Source organism: Selaginella moellendorffii, unplaced genomic scaffold (genome assembly GCF_000143415.4).
Source record: "Selaginella moellendorffii unplaced genomic scaffold, v1.0 SELMOscaffold_183, whole genome shotgun sequence".
Lineage (NCBI taxonomy): Eukaryota > Viridiplantae > Streptophyta > Lycopodiopsida > Selaginellales > Selaginellaceae > Selaginella > Selaginella moellendorffii.
Genome location: NW_003314443.1, coordinates 91,415 through 112,225, shown reverse-complemented (window position 1 = coordinate 112,225; position 20,811 = coordinate 91,415). Strand labels below are relative to the sequence as shown.

Sequence of the window (20,811 nt, the reverse complement as noted above, 5' to 3'; positions counted from 1 at the left end):
GCGGCGGTTAAAGCAACGAGGGGATCTCATGCATTACGTTAATGCGTTTGCTCAGAAGCACATTATGATTGCAAATATGAGTGACGAAGATGCTCGGAATTATTTTCTAGAGGGTTTAAGTTCATTTTCTCGCAATGAGATTTTGAAGTTTAAGCCAAAGACGTATCTGGAGTGTAAGGAGGCAGCACAGCAAGTTGCCTTTAGTCACTCGCTCATGGAACAATATCAGCAACCGTATGCTGGTAACTCGGACAAGAATAGGAATTCTGGGAATAAACAAGGTGATCAGAAACAGAGGGTGGAAAGCGCCGCCAGGAGCATGTTTGAGAGCATGAAGATGCGCACCTTGGTTTCCTGGACCACCAACGCTCAAAACGCTTGAAGGACAAAATCAGGAGTCAGAACCATACTCAGGTGCTTCAATCCCTTTCGAAAGCTTCCACAGTCAGACCATTTGCTTCTACATCCCAAAGAAACCAGGGGATACCTCCAAACCATTCAAACGCCATTTCAGCAGCATTCACTCTCTGCGTTATCTCTTTGGCCTCTTCCGATCCACTCTCGTAGTCTGTCACGCGTTTCCTCCAAGAAGACACAAGAGCATCGTACTCGTGCTTTTCCCACGCAGGCAGATAGCGAGTGAACGTTGTCCACTTGGCTTTTCTGACATTGAACTCGTCTGGTGATGAAGCAGCAACAAGGGTTTTATTTCCAACCATCCGCCCCAAGTCCACTCACAGATCGATGAGATGGTATCTACTTTGCTGTCCAGCACGATCTCCTGAGGGAAGTCTTCTCTATTCACCACCCTGAGCTTGTTACCCTTGAACATCAAAACAGTCGCTCTGGACTCGTAGATCATGACCGGAAGTACCAGACGAATGCAGATTTACCAACCCCCGAATTTCCATTCAAATGGCAGCACAACATCCACATGAACGGCACCAGAATCTTCCTGATCTCTTTGTACAACCCATCGAATATCTCCTTCACGTACAGCTTCAGAATATTGCTGTGGAATGTGGTCAGACGAGCACCTTGAGCAAGAAATTTCATCCGTTCCAGATGGAACATTGATCCACCATGCCTGCTGAGATCTCCTAACATAGACTGCATGTTCCCACAGGAGGCAAAGCATATTATTGTACGTTTTAATTGAAAAGCATTTAGCTCAAGCGTTACAATGAGCTATCCAATAAGAGCACAACTCCTTAAAATGGACATTCCAACAATGGCCTAATCTTCATTATTGAGCTTAGTCCTGGGTTCATTTTAAAAGATTGTAACCGAGCTTAGTCTTTGTACTGTGGGTTCCTTGTAAAAGATTGTAATTAGAAGCTCTATTAGCTAAAAGAGTGATGGAATCACAAGGAATCCAATCACGGTGGCGTTCTTCAGGCCACTTGAGCACACGACAATGACATCCTCAATGTTAACAATCCACCTTGCGTGTACTAGTGCTCCACGATCGGGCAAGTCTCTGCATAGGTTCATCATTTGGCGAGGAGCCCCACGTAGCTACATGTTATAACTTATGCTCTAGCATTCTTGAGGCCAGTTTCGTCCTACTAGATGGTACATCCTGACAAAGAACTTTTCTGATTTCGGAAGTGAATGTGATCTAGTCGGGAGCCATTCCTTCCAAGACCATCTCCTGGTAGAGGATCGAATTAAAGCGTGGAAGAAATTCCCAGTGAGAGCGTAGGCCTAGCAGTCCATGCCACAATGTTGTGGCACTCGGGCATTTGATCGAACATTGCCCGTGCCATGTGTGTGTCGTTTTGAGTGTAGAACTCATGCTTTTCCACGGTATGTATGGTTCTTCTCGTGCTCATTTTGCTTATACTATTGTCCAGATTGCTTCATTCCTCATAGATGTATTTTCCAAGATAAATGGAGGCCTGTAGTTCATCAACATCCAAGGCGTGGAGTGACCACAATGCAACTTGTGATGAGACGAGTTTGTGACCTTTGTATTATGCCTTCTGCTCTTTGGAAACTTTTGAGACAGCTTGTTCTCAGCTGATTGAGTTTAAGCTCGGTCAAGGCTTTCACAAGATTGGACAATAGTGTGAAAGACAAATGCCAAAACCATGTGTTTGCAGACAAGCTTAACTAGCTAGTTGCACCAAGATCACCACCAATTCCATGAGGTGTGACTTGTTTATGTTGAATCTAGGATTTTCCTCGAGAGCTTCCCTGGTTTATTGGATGTCTGGTGCAACCCTGGAGTTTTTTTTGCAGGTGAGTAAGCTTTCACGGTTTCAGAGCAATATATTATTGCCAAGAAAAGGCATCAAAAGTTGGAGCGCCCCGAGGATTTGAAAGGATCGAAACCTATGGACCTCCAAGCTTTGACAACCAAGTGAAGAATAGATGGGACCAGGGTGCCTGGATCAAATCAAACTCGAGCTCAGACAAGCCATCTTCCACGACAATACCTTAAACGACTGTTGCTAGTTCTTGTTGCAGCATACTTACGCTTTGTTTCTCAAAAGTAGCCTTTGCATCAGCTGCTTGTCAGATTGAGACGAAGAGTCCACCCATTTTGTTTGCCATGGCCTCGCCAGAGCATGGAGCAAGTGAGAGTTTCATTCCATCGAGAAGAGAATGGTTTCTTTCTTGAGCTTGATTGCAGCAGATTTTTCTAGACATGCAAAACAACAGAAATCTTATAAAACCCACCTTGCATATGTCTCATGAATAAGTTTGGACTTTTCAGGAGTATTGGTGGGCCTCAAGCTCCTCTTTGTTTATAAATTGTTTATAAATGTAAATGCTCTTGCTTAAGAATACTTCTTATGAAAAGCACCTCAACTCTTGTATCCATTTTCGTGGCTCGATTTTGGTAGCATCTGTAACGTTATGCGGCTGTAGAGTGGCTGTTGCCTGATGCATTCGTGAAACACTTTGCTCTCTTTAACAGAAGAAACAGTCTGTTGTAACACACAAAGCTTAGACATTTTTCACCCCAAAAGGAAAGAAATATACCTTGAGGTACAGCCTGAAGCCGTGTCCCACAACTTGACGCCCAAGGAAGTTAATCACCCATGTCGGAACAAGGTCGAGCTTAAGGTCCAGGTGTATTACTGCTCTGTAAAAGAAGTAGTGACTATCTTAAGAAGAAAACAAAAAAAAAAAAAAAACTAATAGCGTACCTTATGTAGCGCTAATCTTCTGGAGGATGAATCCACCATTGGCTTCCATGCGAATGACGCCCTCTTTTGGAGGAGGCAAATGAGAAGCATTAAAACCATGGATGGTCTCCTTGACGATAGTCTCTGCTTCCTGGGGGACCTGGCAAATCACCACCATTGGAGTGAATAAAATAACAAAAGAGGCACAGTGATTGATATCTTAACTGTTCGCAAGCAGCCAACCACGGCATCCAATTCAGGTAGCTCCAGTTTGAAAGACGTGACCAGCATTTCTCTTGTCGCAAACGGCCATGGAACCTTGCACCTGGCAAGAGCTTGTAGAATTTAAACGCGGGACGGAGGAGCTGCTGCACTACCACCAGCGTTGTGGCTTTTGGATTGATCAGCAGGGCACAAGGGATATACGTTGCAGTGAAAGCATTGCTTTCCCACAGTTCATCTTTCGCCCTTTTTGCTCTAAATACTCTCGTTGTGGACAGCCACCTTTTGGCCCCGAGTACTTTCCATGCATTGCCCCTCTTCTTCACACAGGGTGTGACTTGAAATTTCATGGATTTTTTCAAATGTTTGGTCTTGTTGCTGCTAAGAACAAGCATCAAACTTGGATAGAACACGACAAGAAAGCCCCTTGATGAAATCTCAAGCTCCCCAGGATTTGAAAGAACAGAGAAGTACCTCCAGCCTTGGACTCTTAACTTTGCTGCTAATCAAGAGCGTGCCTGGATCAATTTAATCTTCAATGCTCAAACAAGCCATCTTCGGACATTCAGTCGTTGGATGCAGCAAACCTTGTTTCTCACAAGAAGAAAAGGTAGGTTATCCCAGGGATTCAGTGGTGAAATCTTCATTCCATAATGGTTTCTTTCTTGAGCTTGACAACCGCAGAAAGGAATGATATATGTTAAGAAGCAATTAGTGTCCGATTTGGATGGCCGGACATCTGGCTAGAATAAACAAATATATTGGCAAGGTCACAGGTTCGAATCCACAGCCCGAGACCCAATCAAAAAATTTTGCAACGCTTCTCCCTCCTTTGCATCTTGCAAGCTACTGTGATCGCAGCGAGCTCTTCTGCCTGCAGTCATCTCGGGATGAGAACTACTTGTCGTCCATAGCCCAAGACTACAGCATGTCCACGATCATGGAACACTTAAGATGCTTGGTGGATCTGCTGGGGAGATCTGGGAAGCTAGACGAGGCCAGTGTCGAGCCAAATTTCAGCGCTGGAGAATGAAAGAGTGGGGAAAAGTCCGATGCTAGTGCAGCTCCAACCATTCTTCTCAATCCCTGTCGATTACACTCGAAGGAATGTCCCCGAATGAGGCTCGAATGTGCTCTTGGCACAAGTGATCCAGGCCACAGAGTCGACTAGCGCGTGGATCTCCCCCGGATCAGCATTGATAGCTGCCAAGAGAAATAACTGGATGCTCGAAAAAGAGTCTCACGCCCCAAGGATTTGAAAGGATCCAAACCTATGGACCTCCAGCTTGGACAACCAAGTGAAGAATACATTCCCGGGACCATGGTGCCTGGATCAAATCAAACTCGAGCTCAGACAAGCCATCTTCCAGAACAATATCTTAAACGGATGTTGCTTGTTGCAGCATACTTATACTTTGTTTCTCAAAAATAGCTTCTGCATCAGCTGCTTGCTCAGATTGAGATGCAGACGTTTTGTTTGCCATGGCCTCGCCAGAGCATGGAGAAAGTGAGAGTTTCATTCCATCGGGAAGAGAATGGTTTCTTTCTTGAGCTTGACAGCAGCAACGCGCTGCGCGCCATGCGCCCACAAAACGAAAATCTCTTGCGCCGCTGTTTACATTATGGTATACGTTAAGAAGCAATTAGTGTACACTTTGGACGGGAACCTGATGGCCGGATATCTGGCTAGAATAAAAATATATATTGGCAAGGTCACAGGTTCGAACCCACAGCCAGAGACCCAATCAAATTTTTTTGTATGAACGAGGGATTTCTCTTCTCCGCAAAGTCGCTCTCGGCAGCGTTGCTGGAGCTAAATCTTCTCTCGTGCCGATCCCCCCGAATGATCCACGCCGCCACGCCGGGTTCAGGCTCTTGGATCGCGCGATATTCCCTTTCGCTGGCAAATGCGAGCAGCAAGAACAGGGCATTCGATCGATGCGGCGTCAATCTTGTTCGATTAGGAGTTCCGTGATCGTCTCCTGGAACGCGATGGTGACCGCGTATGTGGCGGCATCCCGCATCCGAGAGTGAGAGTCTATGTTTGATTGCGTCTCAGAGCGCCATGGAACTCGATGATAATGGCGCTCGCGCAGCAGGGGCAAATTGTGGCAGCGAAATCGAGCTTGGGCAAAAACGCCGGCCAAGGATCTGGTGTCCTGGACGAATCTACTGCCCAGAATGACAGGACGTTCCTCCAGCAGTGAATAGCAGAGGGGGGATTTGGCCACCTCCAAAGAAATCTTTGATTTCATGCCGGATGAAGACGGTATTGATTCGGCCAGTAGCTGCTCTCCAGGATCTCGCAGCCCCTGGATGTCGTCCACGTGGACAATCAGGTGGATTCCAAATCTTGTTTTTCAAATAAGAGGTGCTGAAATAATATTTTGTTATCTCCCAGTGTTCACGGCTTTGTGGTTATAGCATGCACGCTGTAATGTTCTATTGTGAAGGGTTGCTGGGTTCGATTCCCATCCGCCTGGACTTTCAATTAAGAATACTACGGTGTTAGGGTCGCCCCCTAACATGAACACTATTTTATTATTTTATTATTTTATTATTAAATAAATTAACTGTGTTGAGTTTCTGGACCACTTTATTATTTTCCTTTTTTCTAACACTATTTTATTATTTTATTATTAAATTAACTGTGTTGAGTTTCTGGACCACTTTATTATTTTCTTTTTTTTTTAACACTATACAATTTACTAGTGAGAGTGGCTCTCCTCAAAATCTCACCTAAGATTAACTGTGTTGTTAAGTTGGTACTAGATCATAGTAAAGAAGCAAAACCAAACTTGTAATCAATGGAATCTATTATTACAGACTTAGACAAACAGATCATTAAAAAGTATTAACTTAGGTGCATCTCCACTGTACTCATGCAATCAAATTTTGTGGAAGGGAAGATATATATTTGATTTGCTCCAGTAGCACACAAACAGCACAAACATGCCATTGAGCTTACCAATTCGATCATATATACCAAATTCTCATCAGTTGTCACTTCAGCATAATCTATCAATCACACACAATGTTGTGCCATTGAATTCTCGATGACCCTGCCAGCATATGCAAGCCTTCCTCACCATTTGAACAAGAAAGACGCTAGACAACAAGCTAGAAATAGTGAATGAGAATGAACTTTTAAACGCAGTTTATATTAGTGGTAACTACAAACAAATAAAAGGTTAAGAGCGATACATCACAGCCGTTGGATTAAAGGATATCTTAGAATATACCATCCAAACCGTTAGATTTTAGTGCGGCTACGGTTTCGCGAGGTGAGAGAGACTCGGGTATTCGTCTTCCTCTGTGCAGCGGAAAGCTGCCATCTCTCGATGTTTGGGTGGCTTGAATCCCTCGGAGCTCTCCATCCGGTTGCACCCAGACAAAGGCGACGTTTTCCATCCCCTCTCTCTCAACTACACAACGGGCCTGTCGTGCCGGACTTGGGACGAGCTGGTCCAGGAGCTCAGCTGCATCTATTCTGACGCAATTGCTTCGCTCCCTGACACATCCCTTCCGGACGCCAAGACGCGGCAAAATGCGGCGATCATCCAAGGCATCCAGCCGCCCAAGGACGAAAGGGAGCCGGCTTGGATGTCGAAAACCGAAAACCGAAAGATTCCAAGGATTCAAATGAAGAAACCTCGATACCCAAAGAGCCTCACCATGGATTTTAGACGATTCCTGGTGCCGGATAGCCACACACAAAAAAAATTCGAAAAATGGATGGATTTAACAGCAAATGAAATCAATCAAGATGTGGACGTTAGATCTTGCTTCACCTGATATATAGAAGCGACTATGTTCAGGAAGTGAAATCTCCCATTACCAAGACAAAATATGTAGATCCTATTTTAAAAGCTTCGAAGTGATTACTGTATTGATGCTATTCGTGATGGATAAAGTAGTATCCTAAGAATTACAACGACTTCCATCATTAGGACCATCCAAGGCGTCATTGCCCTCACGAAGAACAGCTTCAGTCAAATCCCGGAGAAGAATCCAGTACCGTGGATCCTCGCATTTGCGAGAATGGGCATTTTGACAAGGCCGTTCACGAGATCCTGCGCAAGACCATTGTCTGCTGGATAGCTCTCACGCAAGTTTCAACTTGAGCGCCGCCAGGAGCATGTTTGAGAGCATGAAGATGCGCACCTTGGTTTCCTGGACCACCAACGCTCAAAACGCTTGAAGGACAAAATCAGGAGTCAGAACCATACTCAGGTGCTTCAATCCCTTTCGAAAGCTTCCACAGTCAGACCGTTTGCTTCTACATCCCAAAGAAACCAGGGGATACCTCCAAACCATTCAAACGCCATTTCAGCAGCATGTGTTATCTCTTTGGCTTCTTCCGATCCACTCTCGTAGTCTGTCACGCGTTTCCTCCAAGAAGACACAAGAGCATCGTACTCGTGCTTTTCCCACGCAGGCAGATAGCGAGTGAACGTTGTACGCTTGGCTTTTCTGACATTGAACTCGTCTGGTGATGAAGCAGCAACAAGGGTTTTATTTCCAACCATCCGCCCCAAGTCCACTCACAGATCGATGAGATGGTATCTACTTTGCTGTCCAGCACGATCTCCTGAGGGAAGTCTTCTCTATTCACCACCCTGAGCTTGTTACCCTTGAACATCAAAACAGTCGCTCTGGACTCGTAGATCATGACCGGAAGTACCAGACGAATGCAGATTTACCAACCCCCGAATTTCCATTCAAATGGCAGCACAACATCCACATGAACGGCACCAGAATCTTCCTGATCTCTTTGTACAACCCATCGAATATCTCCTTCACGTACAGCTTCAGAATATTGCTGTGGAATGTGGTCAGACGAGCACCTTGAGCAAGAAATTTCATCCGTTCCAGATGGAACATTGATCCACCATGCCTGCTGAGATCTCCTAACATAGACTGCATGTTCCCACAGGAGGCAAAGCATATTATTGTACGTTTTAATTGAAAAGCATTTAGCTCAAGCGTTACAATGAGCTATCCAATAAGAGCACAACTCCTTAAAATGGACATTCCAACAATGGCCTAATCTTCATTATTGAGCTTAGTCCTGGGTTCATTTTAAAAGATTGTAACCGAGCTTAGTCTTTGTACTGTGGGTTCCTTGTAAAAGATTGTAATTAGAAGCTCTATTAGCTAAAAGAGTGATGGAATCACAAGGAATCCAATCACGGTGGCGTTCTTCAGGCCACTTTAGCACACGACAATGACATCCTCAATGTTAACAATCCACCTTGCGTGTACTAGTGCTCCACGATCGGGCAAGTCTCTGCATAGGTTCATCATTTGGCGAGGAGCCCCACGTAGCTACATGTTATAACTTATGCTCTAGCATTCTTGAGGCCAGTTTCGTCCTACTAGATGGTACATCCTGACAAAGAACTTTTCTGATTTCGGAAGTGAATGTGATCTAGTCGGGAGCCATTCCTTCCAAGACCATCTCCTGGTAGAGGATCGAATTAAAGCGTGGAAGAAATTCCCAGTGAGAGCGTAGGCCTAGCAGTCCATGCCACAATGTTGTGGCACTCAGGCATTTGATCGAACATTGCCCGTGCCATGTGTGTGTCGTTTTGAGTGTAGAACTCATGCTTTTCCACGGTATGTATGGTTCTTCTCGTGCTCATTTTGCTTATACTATTGTCCAGATTGCTTCATTCCTCATAGATGTATTTTCCAAGATAAATGGAGGCCTGTAGTTCATCAACATCCAAGGCGTGGAGTGACCACAATGCAACTTGTGATGAGACGAGTTTGTGACCTTTGTATTATGCCTTCTGCTCTTTGGAAACTTTTGAGACAGCTTGTTCTCAGCTGATTGAGTTTAAGCTCGGTCAAGGCTTTCACAAGATTGGACAATAGTGTGAAAGACAAATGCCAAAACCATGTGTTTGAGGACAAGCTTAACTAGTTAGTTGTATCAAGATCACCATCAATTCCATGAGGTGTGACTTGTTTAAATTGAATCTAGGATTTTCCTCAAGAGCTTCCCTGGTTTATTGGATGTCTGGTGCAACCCTGGAGTTTTTTTTGCAGGTGAGTAAGCTTTCACGGTTTCAGAGCAATATATTATTGCCAAGAAAAGGCATCAAAAGTTGGAGCAGGATTTGAAAGGATCAAAACCTATGGACCTCCAAGCTTTGACAACCAAGTGAAAAATAGATGGGACCAGGGTGCCCGGATCAAATCAAACTCGAGCTCAGACAAGCCATCTTCCATGACAATACCTTAAACGGCTGTTGCTAGTTCTTGTTGCAGCATACTTACGCTTTGTTTCTCAAAAGCAGCCTTTGCATCAGCTGCTTGTCAGATTGAGACGAAGAGTCCACCCATTTTGTTTGCCATGGCCTCGCCAGAGCATGGAGCTAGTGAGAGTTTCATTCCATCGAGAAGAGAATGGTTTCTTTCTTGAGCTTGACTGCAGCAGATTTTTCTAGACATGCAAAACAACAGAAATCTTATAAAACCACCTTGCATATGTCTCATGAATAAGTTCGGACTTTTCAGGAGTATCGGTGGGCCTCAAGCTCCTCTTTGTTTATAAATTTTTTATAAATGTAAATGCTCTTGTGCAGGAAGCTTATGAATACTTCTTATGAAAAGCACCTCAACTCTTGTATCCATTTTCGTGGCTCGATTTTGGTAGCATCTCTAACGTTATGCGGCTGTAGAGTGGCTGTTGCCTGATGCATTCTTGAAACACTTTGCTCTCTTTAACAGAAGAAACAGTCTGTTGTAACACACAAAGCTTAGACATTTTTCACCCCAAAAGGAAAGAAATATACCTTGAGGTATAGCCTGAAGCCGTGTCCCACAACTTGACGCCCAAGGAAGTTAATCACCCATGTCGGAACAAGGTCGAGCTTAAGGTCCAGGTGTATTACTGCTCTGTAAAAGAAGTGGTGACTATCTTAAGAAGAAAACAAAAAAAAAAAAAAAAACTAATAGCGTACCTTATGTAGCATTTCTCGTCGCTAATCTTCTGGAGGATGAATCCACCGTTGGCTTCCATGCGAATGACGCCCTCTTTTGGAGGAGGCAAATGAGAAGCATTAAAACCATGGATGGTCTCCTTGACGATAGTCTCTGCTTCCTGGGGGACCTGGCAAATCACCACCCTTGGAGTGAATAAAATAACAAAAGAGGCACAGTGATTGATAGCTTAACTGTTCGCAAGCAGCCAACCACGGCATCCAATTCAGGTAGCTCCAGTTCGAAAGACGTGACCAGCATTTCTCTTGTCGCAAACGGCCATGGAACCTTGCACCTGGCAAGAGCTTGTAGAATTTAAATGCGGGATGGGTTAACAACGTCGAAGTACCTCATGTGGAAAAGGTTCTCGCAAATGCGAAGCATCCTCAGCCATTGGGACTCCAACACTTTAAACGAAGGCACAGTAAAGTGAGGCCACCTGTAAGAAAAGTCGGAACGAAAGGCTTTGCTTACAGACAGAGACACTTCATCAATCGCCTCACCATTTTTTAAAGCAAGGAACTTCCCACATCACGCACAGAGCTGTAGATAAAAATCACAGTTGATTCATAACTGTCGATAATGCAAGACGGAGTATGAAAAGAAGCTTCAATCTTACCATGAACAAGCGGAGCATTGACAATGCCTTCAACACAGTAGCTGTGAAATGGCGTACCACGACCAGGACAGTACATAATTCTCAAGTCCTGGCTTTCGTCCTCAACCTTCCAATCCGTGCCAAGCCTCAGAGACTCCAGAACTTCGAGCATCTCCTCCGTTTTCATCTTGACAGTAGCTTGGTAAGAATCATCGTCCATTTTCTGCCCCCCTGTGCGTGCTAGCTAACATTAGCAGTCGGCCAGAAAAATCAAACGAAGGGCAGATAAGAACCTGTCAAATTCAGTAGTGGCGAGCTGAAAAGCTGCTTCTGGATCATCTCCTCGACAAAGTCTTTGTTCCCCAGGGCCTGCTCACAACTCAGTGTCGAGTCCAGTCTCTCCATTGCAAGGAAGACCACCAGTTGTAGATCTGCTTCTTCCCTGGAACAAGAAGGCGACGAAGACGAAGAAGCAACAACAGAACTCACCCCGGAGAAAAGGGAAGCAGGTCATGGCGAGTGACTTTCTTTTCTTCTGCCTGTTTCTCCTGTGAGGTGCATTGAATGCGCGAAGGAGCAGCAAAACGGCAAACGAGTCACTTATTACGGGTTTTACCACCTAATAAAACTCGAGAGAATCTCGCCTGTGATTGATCAAGTCGGAAGCTCATCCAGGTGAGGCTCGTACAAACCAGCGACGAGGGCGACCACAATCCACAGCATCAGCAGGCCGATGATGGCCACTCGCAGAACTCGAGTGCATGACTGGAAGGGAGTCACGTCCTCCTCGTCTTGGTCACTGAATAGATAATCTCTTTGTCCGAAAGAGGTTTGCTGTTGCTGCTGACGATTGTTGCCGACGCCTTGGACCAGCTCGTGTAGACGATCCTGTCTTTCCTCGTCCAAGGCAGCGCGAGCCTCGTTGCAAAGAGAACACTTGCAGTTGCCCCCGAGGTAAATCGGAACCCAATCGAGTCCACCCAAATGCTCCGCCAGGATTCGTGCACAGTCGTCGCTTTCCACATAAATCTTGTCGCGGGTGGCAGGCTTGAGAATCTGTTGAAACTCATGCCGTTATAGACGGAAAGGAAAACGGGACTAGAAACATGACCTGAACAATCGCGGTGGCGACTACTCGAACAAAAGGCGGAAGGTTGACAATAAATAGTGCGGCAAGTCGGGTCGGATAGTTATCCTGTACAAGGACGCAGCAGGACTTCGTCATCTGGAGCGGAAATCCCACAGCTGGAGCTCCGGCACAGTCGAGGACAACAGTGATTCGAGGATCCTCGCCCCTTAGCAAGTTGACGACGCCGAATTCAATCTGGGAGACTGGAAAACAAAAACACAAGCGTTAGAAAGACCACAGACAGAAAGAATGAGAGTTTTTAGCACCGATTGCCTGCGCAAAGCGTGGCCGCTGGGACGAAACGAGCGTAGTAGAAGCGAGGCCCAGACGGATGATGAGCAAAGGCCTGTCTTGGGAGTCGTGGTGGTGCCAGTAGACGAGCTCGGACCATTCGTCGAGCTCTCGGCAGGAAAGGAATCGAAAGTTTTGCCGCCACCCGACGTTCTTCTTCACAAGCGCTACAAAACGTTTGTTGCTTTTGTTGGCTGCTTGATAGAACCTGTGCAGTTCATCGTTGCTTATCCTAGAGCAAAGATGATATAAACCAAGTATAAGCGATGGAAAGAGAGAGAGCGACAAACAAGCATCACACCTGTCGGGTACGAATATGCCGTGTTCTTCCAGCATTTTCCTCAAGGCCATCGCCTGGGAGTCTTCCCTGTCAATCGATCTCAGTCTAGAACGATATAGAGATGGAAATCTTACCTGTCTTGCAGCGATCTTGGAGAAGGCGATCGAGGACTGGGAGGAGGCGACGGCAATGGCGGCGGCGCTGGGAAAATACTCCCCTCGCCCTGCCGCCCGTGCTGATCCCACGCATTCGTGAGAGCCGTGGCGATCGACAGGAAGACCACAGGCTTGGAGAAGATCTGGAGTGAAAATCGATGAGCGAGGTATCACCGAATCGAAATATTTCCAGACCTGCGTGCCCTGGATCAGGCAGCGAAAGGGATACCATCGCTGGAGCCACGCGAATGGAGGCGCGCGGAAGAGAGGGATCGCCTGGATGATCCACCACAGGGGCGGGCATCGGTGCTGGAGACCTCGCCGCAAGGCCTCGAGCGCCCCGACCTTGAGCATGAAGACCGCAAGCTGCGCGGTGGAATCCCTGTTTACCCTGACGCGCTTGAGCGAGATCGCAGCTCGCGCCACGGCAGCTCGCGGCAGCGATGCCAGCGACAATCGCAGCTTCTTCTTATTCGCCTGGAGCTCATCCCTGCCCGTGCGGAGCTCCACGCTCATCCTACACACGCCCTCGTCGTCGTCGTCGTCCTCCCCGCCTCCTCCCTGTGAGGACGACGCCATCCCTAAAAATTGACGAGTCTAGTTTATTATTCGCTATTCACTTTCTTTGGCTTTAGGCCTAAGAGAGAAAGAGTTCTCTCTCGCGCTTGCTTCTTCCTGCGAGCTGCGAGGAGTTCGCTGCGATCCAATCAAAACGCTATCGATCCAAGAAACGATGCCAGTTGCGTCGACCAGGCTGCAAGTATGAAAGCTTTACCTTGCCAAAACGCTTAGCTGAGAAAAACTGGATCTTCGTCCACTGTCACAGCTGCAAATGACGAGAATTGTCTGCTCGAAAAGATGGCTTGTTATTTCACAAACAATCAGTTTAGATTCTGACATTGGAGAATGCTCAGAGAACGGCCCCCAAGTCCTCAGCTCATTCATACTCTGATAGAGAAAGGAACTTCACTCAGAAAAACTTAGCTAGTATAGAGATTAGACTCACCATTTGCAGAACAAATGGACCACAGATCAGTAACAAAACAGACCTGAAACTCAAACTCTCCGGACATTGGATGATTCTTATCAGCTCCGAAGTGAAAGTGAAGTTTCTCCTCGTGAAACATGAAAACGGAAAGATGAAGTACCTCGTAGTGTGACCCATGCTGCTGTCTGTAGTATTTGGTAAAAGCATGAACTCGCGAAACAAGTTCTTCGTCCCTGCAGAATTCGCGCAAATAAAGTGTGGAGCTCCAAAATGAGATAGGCCCTGTTCCTCCCTGCTTCAGCATTGGGGACGTTCTTCTACTTTCCTTATTTCGGAGAAACGTTGGGTTTAACTGCTGTTGAGAGCCTACCACCCTTGCGAAACACTGAAGGGACACTGAACGATGTGCATGCAAAAGAAGTAAACAAACGATTTGAATTTTAACGAGGCTATCGAAACCAGAAGGAAGAATGAGCTAGGACTGGCTGCAATCTGAAAATATTTTTGCTATCTCGACTCTAGGCCAGGACGCGCGGATCACACTTTTCCTGACTTGGAATGAAACATTAACTCTTTCATAGCTGCTCGTTGGGCAGGAGAGCGGGCCATGACGAGGTCAACCTCACCACCAGCATCATCAATTTCAGACAGGCTCACATCCCCATAAGATGTCTTTGCCGTCACATAGCGTATGTGGATGGCTTTGAGCATCTCGTCCTTGCACTCTGCTTTGTCCCTGTCGTAGATTTCAGCAAGCACATCTTTGAGGCTTACATACCCACATTGCACTATTTTTGCGCAGATCAATTCATACTTATGCCCGGAGAAGCCCATGGCCGCCTTGGTAGCTGCCAAACCCAGTTTCACTCTACATAGGCTCTGGCTCATAAGAGCATTCGCTGCTTCCTTCCAGGTTAAGGCATTGAGAAATTTGGCCCGGGCGCACCACTTAAGAAGCATAGGATACTGCATAAATGTCCATTACCTTGGCCAAAATCGCTCGAGTCCGTGTTCGAGAAACCTTTGAGCGCTATGTCCACACCGGCAACTTTCCTCTGCGTCACCTTTTCAGCCCATGTCTTGTACTCTCTATACAAATGATCCGCTGCATCCTGAGGCGTGCTCCACAACTGAACCCTCAGGTCGAAGTAAAACACTGGACAAGTAGCCGCCAATTCCTCATTCGAAAGCCAAATCTCCTTGAGCCGCTTGAGCCGCTTGGTTTTCCCACAATCGTCAGGCCCAATAACGACAGTCACACACAGAGGAAGCGCTCCAGCAATGCCCTCAGCTCTGCCTGCCGACCGAAGAAGCTTCCGTCCGCTTGCAGGCTCCGAATAACCTGTTCCCAATCCATCAAGCCCTATGCCAACTTTGTCGCCACTAAGTTTTTGGGGAAAGCTCTTAGCTTTGGTTTTCAAATGGAAATAGAGAAAAGGTTACTCTAGCTTCTTGCTTCTTCCAGGTCCCAGGAATTCGCTGCGATCCAATCAAACGCTATGGGCCCAAGAAACGGTGCTGGGATTCCAAATGCGTCCACCAAGCTGAGAATGAAGGGTCGGATCTCGCGACACAAGCTCGCAACTTCTTTTTGTATCGACAATGCCTGATCCGGGCTCAAGTATGAATGCCTGGATGAACAACGTCGTAGCGTTGCTTTAGCGAATGCCATAAAACAGGAAGCGCTTACCTGAGAAATACTGGATCTTCGTCCACTGTCGTAGCTACAAATAATGAGCGCAACAAGCCCAGAATTGTCTGTTCGAAAGGATGGCTTGTTATTTCGCAAGATTCTGAAAACACTGGTACCTTCTCAGGGCTTGGGGCGAGAGAGTTTTCTACGCTTAGAATGCTTTCCAAAACCGAACGCTCAGAGAAGGCACGTCCCAAGTCCTCAGCCAATTGATAACTCTGAAAGCGAAAGAAGGTTAGCTTACAAAAACGTAGCAATCGGCGCGGTTAGACTCACCGCAAGCGTTGCATTCGCCATGGTTGATCCTTTGGACACGAGTTCACGCACTTGCTGTGCAAGTTTTACTAGCAGATCTCTTTCACGAAGCCGAAACAAAGCGAGCTGCAAGGCGGAGGTCAGTAACAAAACGACCGACATGATGGTGTACCTGAAACTTTACGTCCCTGACGTTGGCATTGGTCCCAATTGTCGGAGGTGGTTCATTCATATGTTCTAAGCCGAGGCCTTTCATAGGCTGTTGCTTCTTTTGCGACGTGAAAAAATCTCCAAGCAGCGCTTTACTGACCTGAGGAACGAAAAGTAATTCGAAGGCAAACTTACGACAACAGTACCTGCTGCATCAAAACGTTGTTGTCGCCCTCAAACGTCAGTTGCACATCGTATTCTGCTTTGAGCTGCCCGACTTTGTTCTCAGATTTTAAACCTTGTCCGCCACAGGCTTCACGACATTCCTAAAGCAGAGGAATTCATTACAAGCTCATGTCGAACACATCTGGGGTTACCTGCAGTGTTTTGAGGTTGTGCCAGGAGAACATTGCCTTGTAACCACTTGAAAGTACGTGAATAATCTTCGCGTGCTCGGGTTTTCTGTTGTAATAGATGCGCTTCAAATCACAGGCAGCAAAACTCATGGCATATCTGCAAAGTATCAGTCAGTTCAAAACTTACGAAGCAAAACAATACGCATACGATTTAGCCAGTAAAGGTATCAAACGGTGCTGATGGCTGGGATAGTCCAAAAGTAACACTTCTGGTTCATTGGGAGAAAGAGAAAATGCTCGCCTCGAAAGAGCATAGCGCAAAGCCGTTGCAAGGCCAACCTTAAATCAGCTCTATGAAAAAAAAGAAGCTAAAGTATACAAGTGGCAAACCTTTGATTGATAAACAGCACTGACAGCAATGGTAACACGTCCAGACGTTAGAGGAGCCATGAAAGCACCAAACCTCTGAATAATATCACAGGAAGATAAGAAAAGTAACAGCTCAGAGAACAAAAAACCTTACCTGATCTGCATCTGTTATATTACTCACGTACCGACCATCTGGTGTTACATCGGCTACGGAGTTGAGCAAGTTTTCACGAGGTACGCGTTTATTATCAAACCTGGACAAAAACAAAAAGTTTTGAGTTCATCTTCTAAACTTTGCAAGTTGGAAAAACAATACCAGATGCGGCCATTGTCCACCCCGTTCAGTCCGATCTTGTGGCCACAATCGGCAATACGCACACCAGGACAAATTCGGCCATCCGGACTCCTTATTTCAGCAATAAATGCGTGCACTCCCTCGTTCTTTCCATTCATATGCAGCTGAGAGAAGACCACTGTATGAGTAGCGTGCTGGAAACAAACACAGGATTTGTCAGTTGCCGAAAATAAAAAAACAGTGATGCTTTTTACCATTGCCGCTCCTCCTATCCAGTATTTCTGAGCAGACTCGCATGGAGTGTTGATAACAAACTCCTGTGTTGATGGATCGTACACAGTTATAGTTTCAATCCCTCGGACCTGAAAAGATCATAAACCACTCAAGCACAAAGAAAACAAAAAAGAGAAAAGAAGCTACGAACATTGCTTCCATGCCCGAGTTCAGTCATTGCAAAGCAGCCTATGACAGAGAATTCCTCCGTTGGCATCAACCACTTATCGTGATGCCTCTTGGAACCAAGGTACTTCACTGATCCCCCCCTATGCACAAATCTCAAGCTCACATGAAACTAAAAAGAAATGCTGAGAGCATACCACAAGTGGAAGTGAACACCGAGCTTAATTGCCAGTGAATGATCAAACAGGCCGATGTACTCGAACATAGCAGCCATACGGAGCGCGGACTGTGGCCGATCGTCTGTAAGCCATCCACGAAACACACCCCTGTCAAGAAAATACTGAATTCTCTTCATGGTCAGCTCCCTCTGGACTTCCATGGGTTGATTGTAATCAGCTCCCAAGAAAACCCGTCGACCCACTCTCCTGGAAACGAACAAATCGCTCTCAGACATGAGATTGAAGATAAAAGTGCGGGTTTGAGCATCGTGTCCGTCCAGCAATCCCTGCATCAACTCGATATCAAATGCGGGCTCTCCTGGAAGATCAAAACATGAAAAGGAAATTCAAGAACCCAAAGGAAAAAAAAGTACCTGAATTGAGCTCCGGAGGGGAGTACTCCAGGCACGGCTGGCGCACCACCAACGAAGACCCTTTGTCGATCTCTTTGAGATGGCCTGTGAGAACCAGAGCTCTTCGAGTTGCCGCAGAGCTGACTTGTCCGGCCTCCATCTTTTCGAGTCGGTGATCTGTTTCTTTGCCCTCGCGCTTAAAGCGTAACAAAGAGTCGGGTCAGAGCCGTTACCTTGCCCAACCGGATGAAGGCGCTGCTCCAAGATTAGCAACCCTTTACATTTGTGGATAGCGAGTCTGGAAAGTCGCGCAAGCACAGTAGTTTTTGAAGGAACGCCGAGTTTTACAAGGTGACTCGTGAAGATGCTGCTGTTCCGTAATAGGTGGAAAGCAGGGACTCGGAGAAATCTCCAAACGAAACTGTTTTCCTATCTCGCGAAACAAGTTCTTCGTCCCTGCGCGAACCAAGTTACGTGCCGATTTACGAAAGTGAGAGAGTTACCAGTGAGGTTGCATAAACACTGCAAACGTGTTCCTTTCCACAAGTGGATCGTCTTGAGCCGTCTGTGTAGACATTGTTACGAAAGAGGACACAAAAGAAGTAAAAGACACGTTACTCGAACACAGTGTGGTGTCGCGTGAAATGCACCATTCGACATTAGCTCCGTCGCTTCTCCTACCTGGTAAGCAATGTCATCCTTTCCGAAAGTTGCCTACACGAAGACACTTTAAACACTTTGATCCGTATGGACGAGCACTTCGTTTACCTTGACAATGGCACCAGACCGAGTCCTAACATAAAGCCCTGCTTCAGAATCAGGACAGTCTATTTCCCTTCCTTCTCTTGTGTACATTGCACAGGTCAATCCTTTAACGCACCAAAAACAAATGTTAAGTTCGACAAAAGCGCACCGCGTAATTTGAAAACGTGCCTGTAAGAGATCCGTGATCGACGTGCCAGCCACACCACGACGATGACTTTGTGCCTGAGCATTTGCTGCAAGAAGCTTATAGAAATTTACAGCAGGAGGAGCAACGAAACCTTGGGTAATAATGGAGCAGACGGCCTTTGTGGCACAAAGAGTTCTTGAGCATGTCCGTGAGCCTTGCATCACCGCCCTTGCGAGACACTGAAGGGACAGGAAATTAGAGAAGACGAACAGGAAAAGGATCTCAACCATGTTTGTCGCAGTGAGCTGCGAGCTGCAGGCCAACCTTCACAATCAGACTTCCGAGTTTCTTAAAACCTGCAAAGTGATAGAAGAAAACATCATCCACGTAAAGAGAAAACAGAGATGTACTTGATTCAAGGTCAGGTAACTCCTTTCCGGGCCATAAGTTCGCTCGACAATAAGATGGATACCTGCGTCCATTGAGACCGATTAAAATTTGTGAGAAGGAAGTAAACAAACCTTTCTATGAGAGCTGGGTCATCGGTCGGTCTGTCCACGATTGGATTCGCATAAAACGAAGCTTTAAGCTCATCTAAACCAGAAGGAACATATGAACTCGAAAGAAGGAAAAAAAACCGTTACGAACGAATACGTACCAGGTTGGCCGGATTCTAGGAACTCTTTTCCGTGGCTCCAACCAAAAGAAAATCTGCGAGACGCTTATACGGAAGTTCTAGCTAGAAACTTTTGAGTTACCTGCTTGCTGGATCTTCTAGCTCCTTGAGAGCATTTTCGGGAAGAGAAGAAAGGCTGCACAGAAAAATCGAAAACATTGAGTAAGAAGAGACTATACTCGATACCTCTGCGCAAGATTTAACAGATTACTCCGCATTTCAGTGAATCCCGGAACCTGACAAAAACACAAAAAGAATGCTCGTGAAGTAAAATTCCATTCAAAGCTTACGTTCGAAACGGCAATAATTCCCAGTCCTTGAGCTCCAAATCCCGCCTCGAGCTCCTCAGAAAAATCCACAGCTTCATTCTACAACAAGAATCGATCGCTCATTCGATCCGAGGCAGGAAATCTCACCTGGAGCTCCGAGAAGTCGATCGTCACTACATTATGGCGCATGCTGTTGCCGATCTTCCGCCCGAGACGCCGCGGCTGTGGAGCGCAGAGAAATGAACGGTGATGACCTATTGGCGCGGCAACTCTTCTTCCATTAGCTCTCCTCTAAACCCTGCTCTTGCGAATATGCTTCTTGTACGGTCACTTGATAGTATATTCTAGAATCACTTTTATTCTCTTTGTTTTGTGGTATATTCTAGCATCTCTTAAAAGATTCAAAGCAATCCCTTGAGGATTCTTAAGTTTCTTTTTTAAATTTACTATTTTTTTACTATTAACGTTTTTTTTTTCTACTGATCAATAATTGTTGACGGTTGCAATATAAATTAGTAATTTATCATTATAACAAGAAAGAGTTTTTCTTTTTGATTGTTTCTAGAAAAATCATTCTAAATGTATCCTCTTATTGAATGTTTTTCAGCACTCCTTTTTTATATTAGTGTTGTTCAAGCCATGCGTTGGGAATTCTCTGACAAGCGCAATGCTATAACAGCAGCCGATGCCAATATTATTCTAGATACGGTGATTGCACTTGCAGACATTTTCGATGACAATACTTACTATGAGAGTGGGGCAGTTTATATCAATCAAGTCACTGTGACAAACAATGTAGTGATCGACATTGCTATCGTAGCTTTTCATACAGGCCCCAATCTGGATTTCTGCCATGTCAATCCAGGTAACACCATCAGCATGAGGGGCCTTGTTATCAAAGCAATCATCCGAACCTTAGTAATGTATACAAGAGGTCAAATGCAAATTTTTCTAGCCAGCAGCATGCTTGCAGTCTCCGAGATGTTTGGAGTCCAGTATCACATAGCACCAGCAGATCAACAGATGGAAACCTTTCACAACTAGACTAAGATTTTACTTGGCAGTGACCGAGGCGATTGTGGGTATCAAAAGTTAT

At 45.9% G+C, this 20,811-nt stretch overlaps 4 protein-coding genes across 5 annotated transcripts; all 4 read right to left on the bottom strand.

The window, feature by feature from the left end:
- Positions 1-9,866: 9,866 nt before the first annotated feature.
- LOC9637356 lies at positions 9,867-11,382 on the bottom strand. Of its 2 annotated transcripts, none has more exons than XM_024667669.1 (8): positions 11,241-11,382; positions 10,969-11,178; positions 10,853-10,892; positions 10,699-10,788; positions 10,545-10,644; positions 10,331-10,479; positions 10,163-10,265; positions 9,867-10,107 (listed from the first exon to the last, which is right to left on the bottom strand). In XM_024667669.1, exons 1-8 carry the CDS (start codon positions 11,350-11,352, stop codon positions 9,985-9,987), a joined length of 927 nt encoding a protein of 308 aa, XP_024523437.1. In that variant the 5' UTR covers positions 11,353-11,382; the 3' UTR covers positions 9,867-9,984. The 2 variants fall into 2 exon arrangements, 1 of the variants encoding a protein (XP_024523437.1); XR_002991377.1 differs by having other exon boundaries at positions 10,022-10,107; positions 10,163-10,260.
- Positions 11,383-11,525: 143 nt separating this feature from the next.
- Positions 11,526-13,392, bottom strand: LOC112340403. Its single transcript, XM_024667667.1, has 6 exons — positions 12,998-13,392; positions 12,782-12,945; positions 12,669-12,734; positions 12,343-12,599; positions 12,059-12,279; positions 11,526-12,003 (listed from the first exon to the last, which is right to left on the bottom strand). Exons 1-6 carry the CDS (start codon positions 13,379-13,381, stop codon positions 11,602-11,604), a joined length of 1,494 nt encoding a protein of 497 aa, XP_024523435.1. The 5' UTR covers positions 13,382-13,392; the 3' UTR covers positions 11,526-11,601.
- Positions 13,393-15,156: 1,764 nt separating this feature from the next.
- LOC9637515 (acyl-coenzyme A oxidase 3, peroxisomal) lies at positions 15,157-18,175 on the bottom strand. Its single transcript, XM_024667666.1, has 16 exons — positions 18,112-18,175; positions 17,900-18,055; positions 17,505-17,844; positions 17,333-17,450; positions 17,163-17,270; positions 16,930-17,102; positions 16,768-16,867; positions 16,635-16,709; positions 16,453-16,583; positions 16,266-16,401; positions 16,095-16,214; positions 15,911-16,048; positions 15,760-15,864; positions 15,600-15,701; positions 15,481-15,548; positions 15,157-15,421 (listed from the first exon to the last, which is right to left on the bottom strand). The coding sequence occupies exons 2-16, from the start codon at positions 18,036-18,038 to the stop codon at positions 15,235-15,237; spliced, it is 2,040 nt and encodes a 679-aa protein (XP_024523434.1). The 5' UTR covers positions 18,039-18,055; positions 18,112-18,175; the 3' UTR covers positions 15,157-15,234.
- Positions 18,176-19,990, bottom strand: LOC112343704. Its single transcript, XM_024667668.1, has 14 exons — positions 19,863-19,990; positions 19,737-19,814; positions 19,633-19,682; positions 19,529-19,582; positions 19,429-19,481; positions 19,292-19,364; positions 19,181-19,242; positions 19,058-19,126; positions 18,922-19,009; positions 18,812-18,876; positions 18,647-18,747; positions 18,497-18,592; positions 18,382-18,443; positions 18,176-18,334 (listed from the first exon to the last, which is right to left on the bottom strand). Exons 1-14 carry the CDS (start codon positions 19,902-19,904, stop codon positions 18,223-18,225), a joined length of 1,005 nt encoding a protein of 334 aa, XP_024523436.1. The 5' UTR covers positions 19,905-19,990; the 3' UTR covers positions 18,176-18,222.
- Between the last annotated feature and the right edge of the window lie 821 nt (positions 19,991-20,811).

Coding starts and splice junctions, on each gene's coding strand:
- LOC9637356 (XM_024667669.1), bottom strand. CDS start 11,352: ATGGAGAGACTGGACTCGACACTGAGTTGTGAGCAGGCCCTGGGGAAC. Junction 10,789..10,852: donor GTTCCTTGCTTTAAAAAATG/GTGAGGCGATTG, acceptor CTTTTCTTACAG/GTGGCCTCACTTTACTGTGC. Junction 10,480..10,544: donor TGGTTGGCTGCTTGCGAACA/GTTAAGCTATCA, acceptor GTGATTTGCCAG/GTCCCCCAGGAAGCAGAGAC.
- LOC112340403 (XM_024667667.1), bottom strand. CDS start 13,381: ATGGCGTCGTCCTCACAGGGAGGAGGCGGGGAGGACGACGACGACGAC. Junction 12,280..12,342: donor ACGCTTTGCGCAGGCAATCG/GTGCTAAAAACT, acceptor TTTGTTTTCCAG/TCTCCCAGATTGAATTCGGC. Junction 12,004..12,058: donor TCGCCACCGCGATTGTTCAG/GTCATGTTTCTA, acceptor GAGTTTCAACAG/ATTCTCAAGCCTGCCACCCG.
- LOC112343704 (XM_024667668.1), bottom strand. CDS start 19,904: ATGCGCCATAATGTAGTGACGATCGACTTCTCGGAGCTCCAG. Junction 18,877..18,921: donor CTGCTCCATTATTACCCAAG/GTTTCGTTGCTC, acceptor AGCTTCTTGCAG/CAAATGCTCAGGCACAAAGT. Junction 18,335..18,381: donor GTGTTTATGCAACCTCACTG/GTAACTCTCTCA, acceptor TGGTTCGCGCAG/GGACGAAGAACTTGTTTCGC.
- LOC9637515 (XM_024667666.1), bottom strand. CDS start 18,038: ATGGAGGCCGGACAAGTCAGCTCTGCGGCAACTCGAAGAGCTCTGGTT. Junction 17,103..17,162: donor GGATAGGAGGAGCGGCAATG/GTAAAAAGCATC, acceptor GTTTGTTTCCAG/CACGCTACTCATACAGTGGT. Junction 16,215..16,265: donor ACAACCTCAAAACACTGCAG/GTAACCCCAGAT, acceptor CCTCTGCTTTAG/GAATGTCGTGAAGCCTGTGG.